The following is a 9,147-nucleotide window of genomic DNA, read 5'->3' on the forward strand; positions in this document are numbered from 1 at the left end:
ACCCCCTACCCCCATCCCCTTCTTCTCCACCCTTTTTTCAACCCCCTTTGACAGCATGGCAAGCCCGAAGACTGGGGGCCTGGGGGCAAAGTCCGAGTGCTGTCAGGCAGATTCGGCAGAGCGTGTTTCAATTCATCGAATCACTTAAAATCACAACGGCCAAAGTCCCAAAGAATCGCCAAGAAATGCTATTTGCTCGTGCAAGTAGCCCGCCTACAAGTAAGGGCCAATCAGCACTGACATACACTGGCCAAAAGGAACCAGACTGTACAGTTAGAAGGCAGGCGGACCGCGACGTAAAGTGTGTTCGTGTGCCATTTGAAGGATCAGAGATAACTCACGAGGTATGCGGTCACTCCTACAGAGACAGGGAAGCAACCGATGCCTGGTACCTTGTACTCTGTTTTCCTTTTTTGGGGCACTGCCTGGCCAAACATACACCGAGAGATTGAATAATTCGCGCAGGTGGAAGGCTTGTGCAGGGCCTGGTCGTACGAGGCGAGTCTTCGCCGTGTCATCGGTGTCACACAGTCTTCTTTCTTGCCGTGGGTTCCACAATACGACCTGTCAGCCTCATGCTGCGGTGAGTTGTCCCCTTGCCTAAAAGTGCCTAAAGTAAAGTGCCTATGTCCGGCCCCGAAGCTTTCTCGGCCGCCATAGACAAAGAGAAGCGTCCTCGGCGATGGAAAAAGAAGGTGTAGTGATGGATAGGTCTGGGGCAAGCTCACGCACAAAAATGTACATCACTTTCGAGTGGTCGCGATAACTTAGATTGATTGGGCGATAGAGGAAGCAGGAAGTATCAAGGATGCGTGCAAGGCAAAACGCCTGTAAGTGATCGGAGCCCAATGGTCACATGCGAGGTAAAAATAGCGGTCGGTTGGGGTCCTTGGGGAAGGTTCGTCCTATTAAGTGTTGGTTTCGGGCGTCTGGTAGGTTAGGTGAAACATTCTTCTGGGAAGGTGTTGAGGGAACTTGGTGCGCCTGAGGCCGCAATCTTGAGATGAAGAAAAAAAATTAATAAAAACAATAACGTGGTTGATAAGCATGCGACGCAGACAAGTAAGCGACGCACGGCACTGTACGGCTAAAAATAGCTTACCCAATAGGGATTTATACCTTAAATAAAATAGCTAAAAATCTAATAAAAATATTTTATAAAATAGTATAGTTATAAATAACGTACGCGATAAGCGAGCGAGACAGACAAGCGAGCGAGACAAAAATCCCTCACCTTACATTAACACTATCTGATCAATTGATTCTCAACCAAATAACATGTTGCAATCTACTGCTGAGGCTCGTATTATTCTTGCACTTGAGGCCTATCAGGCAGACCCAAAATTAAGTCTGCGACGAGCTGCATTTCTCTATGATATCCACTTCCAGACCCTCCACCACCGATCTCAGGGTCGGCAGGCTCGCGCTGATTGTATTCCAAATGGTCGGAAACTAAGTGATCAGGAGGAACAGCTTATAGTCGAGTATATTCTGAATCTGGATTCGCGAGGATTTCCCTCTCGGCATCGTGATATTGAAGAAATGGCAAATCGACTGCTTGCTGAGCGCGACGCATCACCAGTTGGCAAGCGCTGGGCTATCAATTTTATCAAGCGGCAACCAGACCTTAAGATGCGTTCTTTTCGTAAATATGACTATCAGAGGGCTAAATGCGAAGATCCTACAATTATTCGCAATTGGTTTAGGCTCGTGGAGAACACAATCGCGAAATATGGCATCCGATCAGATGATATCTGGAACTTTGATGAGACCGGCTTTATGATGGGTATGATATCAAGCGGTAAAGTTATCACCAGCTCGGAAAGGTATGGAAACCCCAAGTCAGTCCAGCCTGGAAACCGGGAATGGGTTACTGCGATTCAAGCGATCAATGCAGAAGGCCGAGCGATCGATCCATATCTAGTGGTTGCAGGTCAATATCACCTTGCCAATTGGTACCAAGAGAGCAACCTCCCGGGCACTTGGGCTATCACCACAACACCAAATGGCTGGACAGATAATGAGACAGGTCTCGACTGGCTAAAGCACTTTAATCGATGTACAACCATCCGATCAGTTGGTGCCTATCGTCTTCTAATCCTCGATGGCCATGAAAGTCATCAATCCGTCGATTTCCAGCTATATTGTGAGGTCAACAATATTATTACACTCTGTATGCCTCCTCATTCTTCGCACCTATTACAGCCACTTGATGTTGGGTGCTTTGGGCCACTGAAAAAGGCATATGGGCGAGAAATAGAGCGACTGATCAGACGGTCTATAACCCACATTTCCAAGACCGAGTTCTTCCCGGCCTTTTATGCCGCCTTTCGATTAACTATAACCGAGTCAAATATCAAGGGGGGTTTTAGAGGAGCCGGACTTGCTCCTTTTGACCCGGAAGTTGTGATCTCAAAGCTTGATGTGCAGCTACGGACTCCAACGCCTGTTGAAGAGGTGGCCCAACAAGCTCAAGCTTGGACTTCAAAGACCCCAAATACAGTCCTCGAGGCTGGATCACAGTCTAAATACCTTAGTGATCGAATCAGAAGACATCACAGTAGCTCTCCAGAGTCAATCCTTGAAGCTCTTCAGTCTCTTACAAAGGCAGTTACGAGGAATATACAGAAGACTGCCTTATTAGAGGCTGAGAACCGGGAGCTTCGTGAGGCAAATGATATGCTTAGCCGGCGGCGTAGGGCAAAGAAGACACGCCTACAGAATAGAGGGAGTCTGCTTATACAGGAAGGTCAGGATTTAATTGATCAGATGGATGTGAGTATGCAGGTATTGGCCGAATCATCAAGAAGTGGTGGTCGAGGAAGGTCGGTTGGACCGGGTGTTCGGCGTTGTGGTGTATGCGGCAAGACCGGGCATAATGCAAGGACCTGCCAGGTAGTTCCAGAGGTATCTGGAGAAGGGTATAGTGAGTGATTTTAATTGATCAGATGGTCTGTTGTGTTTTTATTATGATTTATCTTAAGAAGGTTGAGATTCTTGTCTCGCTCGCTTGTCTGTCTCGCTCGCTTATCGCGTACGTTAGTTTTTTAAAGAATTTAAGAAAAATAATATAACTTAATTTAAGACTTATATATAAGCTATTAAAATTATAGCTATTTTAGACTTAATTTAAGCTTTTTATAAGCTTTTAAAAACTGGATTTTAAAGTATATAAGGTAGTCGCTTACTTGTCTGCGTCGCTCGCTTATCAACCACGTTAAATAAAATTTAAAGTTTAATATGTAACAACTTATTGTGACGGTGGTTCCCAATTATGGATAAACTAAGCCCGTGCTAGTGTCAGATATTAAGGTCCATTGTGTATATTTCTTGATCCTTTCGCAATCGAAGGACCATTGAGACCTTTTATCTTTGACTGGTTCCTTCTAGGACTTGAGTCCTAGAAAGTCCTAGATGAAAGCCCTACGATCTAAGTTTAGGGCGTCAAACTTTAATCCTGAACCTTGATCCTGAAGTTGAGGGTGAACCCTCCAACATTCAACAGCTAGGTTTATTGTTTGCAGATTGCGTAGGGCGTGATGCTGCGCGCTGTCGAAGTGTCACGTCTCTTGATGGTAGATTCAATGCGTGTTAGGCTTAATCAATGTAAAGAAGTTTTATTGATAGCTGGTGAGCTAGTACCTATGGAAGTGCGAATGAATGTGCTCTATATACTCACGGTGCTTGGTAGTAATCAGTGAGGTCGTTGTGAGATCGGTGGTGATCACGTCAGGTCAGTACTGACTACAACGGATCAGCTATGGTCACGAATCCTCGGCGCTGATCTGGCTTGGTGAAAGGCGGCGTTTAGAAATGACTGTAAAAGCTTCTTGCAAGAGTGTTATCGGGAATCCTCTCGCGGCGATACTCGGTTCTAAGCCCCTTCCCCTTTGGTCCCAGGCGCTGGGATGGTTTCGTAACAATAGTCTTGGTTGTCGTGGAGTAGAGCTCCCATTCCTGCCGCCATATTCCTACGTCTGGGGTTTCAATCTTGGCTCCAGTGTCCAAGGACAAACTTTCAAATTCATCGATGTGCTCGTCGAAGAAATCCCCGATAGCTTCAAAGAATCGGCAAGAGATGGTGTTAATGTCGCTGCGTATCTCCCCACACTCGACACTTAACACCTGAGATTTGATACTGTCAAACCCGGTAAACAGATTTTGAAACACTTCATCTCCCTGCCAGTATTCATCGAATCCTTCAGTGTTATGCCATCGGGATTTCCAAACCTCTTGCGCGCCAGCTTTTAACGATAGCAGAACTTCGTCGCGCTTTTCGCAAAGGAATCTGTCAAAGTCCATGATCGTGGGCCGGAGCGTGCGGTAAAGTCTGAAGACGACGGTGCGCCTGCGAAGTGCAGGGGAATGTGTGCGTCTCTGTCGCCGACGCAAGCGCGTGGGATCGGAAAATTGGGGGCCAGGCATGCTGTAGAGTTCCGATGTCGATTATTTGGGCATGAATGTGAAGGCCGTGTGGACTACACTGACGCCGCTTGGAATTGAACAACGAATGGAAGTAAAGCATAAAATCGGAAGGCACAACGAGCTCCTTCGAGATATTACAGCCAGCGAGATAGAGATACAAGAGTAATTCGAAAGAGGGAAAAGTAATCATGGAGCGTGGGGATTGTTGAAGTAAAAGGGTTGATTGTTGTTATTGTTAGTTCTAAGTTACATATGTCTGAGAGGAGCACAGCTCCTTACATAGTATCCACATCCTAGCCACCAGCAGATCGGACCACCTTAGCCATACTGTCTCAACACTCCCACTCGAGCTGCTGTTGGACTCGATGTGCATGCCTATCGAGCCTCGTTAAAACCCCAAAAACACCTTCGTGGGTAAAAACTGCAGGGAAAGAGCTATCTCAACAAGGGCGCTTAGGATCTCTTAATGGTCTCATGTAATCTTAGAGCAGTAGGTCTTCTTCTATCCGCAGAAGATCTCCCTCTAAGTTTATTTTTGCACCTTTCCTCTCAGTCCGATGTAATCCTGAACTTATTGGTCTTCTTCTATATACAGAAGATCTCCCACTAAAGCCTATCTCTGCAGGTCTTGCAAGCTTTCTTGGGACCACAGGTCTTCTTCTGTCTACAGAAGATCTCCCTCTAAGTTCATTTTTACACCTTTCCTCTCAGTCCAATGCAATCCTGAACTTGTTGGTCTTCTTCTATATACAGAAGATCTCCTGCCTATGCCTATCTCTGCAGGTCTTGCGATCTTATGATTACAGGTCTTCTATCCGCAGAAGGTCCCCTGCCTACATCCGTCTCTGCAGGTCTTGAAATCTTTCTTGAAATCGCCGGTCTCCTATCTATAATAGGTCTCCTACTTCAGTCTATCTTTGCATGTTCCTTATGCTTGGCATAACCTTAAGATTATGGCTTTCCTTCTACTTACTTAGAAGCTCTCCTACTCTACCTTACCTTTGCGCCTTCTTTACGTTTCCGTATAATCTTAGATCCGTGGGTCTCCTATCTATCTATAGCAGGTCTCTTATTTTGGTTCATCTCTGCACCTTCTTATGGTCATCGTTCTTTGAGACCTAGTGCATTTCTAAATAGAAGGAAATGATCCTTTGGTAAGGCCTTTATTAGGCCGTTGGCTACTTATTTGCCTGTTGAAATATACTAGAACTTAATAGTTTTATCATTAACCTTCTCTCTGCAGTAATAATGCTGAATATTAATATGCTTGGTTCTTATATGGAACTGCGGATTCTTGGACATCGCGATCGCTCCTTGGTTATCCCCGAAGATTATAGTTGTCTTTAGTTCTGGAACCTCCTTGTATTCTTTTAACAGCTCTTGGAGCAGACCTCGCAGCCAGACTGCTTCTTTTGCGGCTGCGGTTTGCCCTATGTATTCTGCTTCGTATAAAGACAGGGCCACAGTTCTTTGTCTCTTCGAGCTCTAACTGATAGCGCCCGTACCAAGGTTGAATATATATCTAGATGTTGATCTTCGAGTCTCCAGATCTCCCGCCTAATCCGAGTCGGTGTAGCCGAGGAGAGGTTGCAGTTCACCTTGGTATACTAGTTCTAGATTTTGCGATCCCTTGAGGTATTGAAAGATATGCTTGATAGCTGTCTGATGCTTGTTGGTTGGGTTTGCTAGGTGTTGACTGCATAAGGAGATAGCAAAAGCAATATCGGGTCTTGTCCCTAGTATAAGATACATCAGGGACCTAATCGCCTTAGCATACCACTCTTTAAGTTCGTCTGCTGCCTTATAGTCAGGGCCTGGTTCTCCGAACTTATTAGTTGAAACTGGTATGGCATTAGGAGCGCACTGGTCTATTCCAAAGTCTCTAAGTACTTTCTCGAGGTAGGTCATCTGCGACAAGAAAATCAATTGGTTTGCTCTGTCTCTTCTCAGAGATATGCCTAGGTAGTATTTGCATGGACCCAGGTCGGTCATCTTAAACTTATTATATAGAGCTTGCTTGACCGCTATGATCTCATCCTTGGAGGGCCTGGTAATAAGTAGATCGTCCATATAGACCGCAATAAACATGTGACCTTTTACAAAGACTCCTGTATCTGAAAGTAAAGCCTTGAACCCAAGCATCTCGAGGAAGGTTAAGAGAGTCTTATACTATACCCTTGGTGCTTACTTTAGTCTATATAAGGCTCTCAGGAGCTTGCAGACTCTCTTACTTCCATCGTTGAATCCTTCGGGTTGCTAGATGTATATCTCCTCATTTACGAGGCCATAGAGGAAGGCCATCTTAACATCTATCTGTTCCAGTTCTAAATCGAGCGCTGCCGCAATAGCGAATATCATCTTATAGCTTATCAGCTTAATAATAGAGGCGAAGGTTTCGTTGAAGTCAATTCCTTCCCTTTGCTCGAAACCTCTTATAATAAATCGCGCTTTATATCGTAGAACTTGCCTATTTTCTCCTCTTTTAAGCTTGAATACCTATTTGCCTCGAAGGGCCTTTCGTCCTAGGGGAAGCATGACTAAGGTCTAGATATTATTCTCAACCAGAGATCCGTGTTTATCCTTTAATCTTCCCTACTAGAGTTTTCCATATATACCCTGCGTAGCTTCCTTAAAGGTTCTTAGCTTAGACTAATTAATATTGCAAGCAACTAGATACAGTTATTCTGCAACCATTGCTAGGAAGGCGAACTTTGTGCTAGCTAGTATATATCTTAATGGCAGCTATCCCCTGGTTAATCTTTCGGGCAGCTAAGACTCTGCATGCTCCTCTGTTTCTTCTGATGATACTTCGTGCTTATCTATGGCAACATGAATACTTAATCTGGTTGACTCTTGGTCTGGATCCTATCCTGTATCTCCCACTGGGGGCTTATCCGGCGTCGTCTCTCTACGACCGGTTTCCCTGCTTCTGTTCGCCTCTCTCGACGCTATCAGGAGGGGCAATGGCTCTAGAATAATAGGATTTTCCGCATCGCTGTCCTCTTTGCTGACTACTCGTCGTCTCTGTGATGGTCTCTGATTACATATTTGATGCGTGAGATTGTTAAGTGTTGGTTTAATATTTTTAATAGTCTTAGAGAAGACAACATTATTAGATACAAAGACTTGTCTCTTTTTGTTAAGGAGTATATAGTTCGTACTGCCCTGATAGCCGAGAAGCTGGCAGGGAATGCTCTTTGACTGTATCTTCTTTTGTTTAGAGGATAGAAGCAGAGCCCATCCTCGTGAGCTAAGAACTCGCAGATAGCTGAGGTTAGGAACATCTCCATACCAGGCTTGGTATAGGGTAGTGGAAATGCTTGCCGTAGGACAGAGATTTCGGATGCGGTTCACTGCCTTGAGGAAGTATGGCCACCATTTCAAAGCGAGTCTGGATTTGAGCAGTATTAGTATAAGTTTTTCCAGGATGATTCGATTGAGGACTTTAGCCAATCTATTTTGTTCATGCTGTTTAGTTCCTGTGTAGGAGAGTTTGATTCCTCTGTCCCGGCATAGTCGGGTCAGGCTGTGGCTTTGGTTCTCTCCCCCTCGGTCGAGGTGCAGGAAGTGACATCGTCTTTCCGGTCTCTTGAACTATAGTAACAGATGATGGAAACACTCTTTAAACTCTGACCGTTCTTTGACTGGGTATACCTAGGATATTTGAGTAAAGTCATCGATAAGGCAAACCTAGTACCTGCTTCTATCTACTCCTATATCTGGGAATAGTCTGGTAATATCTGCATAAATATACTCCAGAGGGTAAGTGCCTTTCTTAATCGGTCGGATATGGGGACATTCCCTGAGTTTGCCCTATACGCAGGCTCTACATGGGTTTGAGGTAGAATCATCCGGTCGAATTCCAGTAGACATCTTTATTAGTCTCTTGATATTCCTCTCTCCCAAATGTGCAAGTTGCTTATGCCAAAGATGCAGTCGAGGATCTCTCACCGAAAAGGAGGCCAAAGCGGTTTAAAAATGATCTTCCTTAGCTTCGTTAACTACATAGATACCTGAGATTCTTGTCGCAGTGAGGATGACTTTTCCCTTGTTTGTGACCTCTGCCTTTCCATTTCGGAAGATAACCTCTGCACCCTTCTTCTCTAGTGCTGACATGGATAAGAGGTTAGCGTGTCCTTCTGGAACATACAGAGCGCTATTAAGGGTAACGTTATGTGACCCCTTAGGCCCTTGCATGCGGAGGCAGTATGTTCTATATCCTCCTGGCATGACTTTTGCATTTGCAATGCCGTTAATAGGTAATCTATAGTACTTTTAAAGGACTATAAAGTTCTTATGTCGGCAGAAAATATGCAAGGAGGCGCTACTATCTAAGACGTGGATCCGTTTAAGGGCCTGAGTTTAGAGGGATGCCTGGAGACCAGATAGTCCGAATAACAAGCCAATCAATCCAAGGTGACCTTAGAAGTCATTTTGCCAGAGAGCCAGTCGAGCTTGATTAGGTTAAAGGTATGCAGGAGTTGTATACGTGGCAGATTCCAGTTTATTAGTCGTCTTCTCCCTATCCTTCTCTCGACTTTGCATTTTCTGTTATTATCTCTTATAACTAGCTTTGCTATGCTCTCTTCTGAGTTCGGGGTAAAGCTTCTAGCAAGTTAACTTGTTATGCCCTTTTCTTCTACAGTGTCTATAGCATGGGGTGCCCTGGGCTACCATGGCTTTATGTGCAATCCTTGCAGTGGCTCCTCTTTGTCTGTCCTC

General features: G+C 45.0%; 1 protein-coding gene across 1 annotated transcript; it reads right to left on the reverse strand.

Annotated features, from left to right (window-relative positions):
- Nucleotides 1–3,807: 3,807 nt before the first annotated feature.
- FOIG_16503 (uncharacterized protein) lies at nucleotides 3,808–4,302 on the reverse strand (the record flags this gene model as incomplete). The annotated part of the gene is made up of 1 exon (XM_031217964.1): nucleotides 3,808–4,302. The coding sequence occupies one exon, from the start codon at nucleotides 4,300–4,302 to the stop codon at nucleotides 3,808–3,810; it is 495 nt and encodes a 164-aa protein (XP_031052324.1).
- Nucleotides 4,303–9,147: the final 4,845 nt, after the last annotated feature.

Source organism: Fusarium odoratissimum, assembly GCF_000260195.1.
Source record: "Fusarium odoratissimum NRRL 54006 unplaced genomic scaffold supercont1.86, whole genome shotgun sequence".
Lineage (NCBI taxonomy): Eukaryota > Fungi > Ascomycota > Sordariomycetes > Hypocreales > Nectriaceae > Fusarium > Fusarium odoratissimum.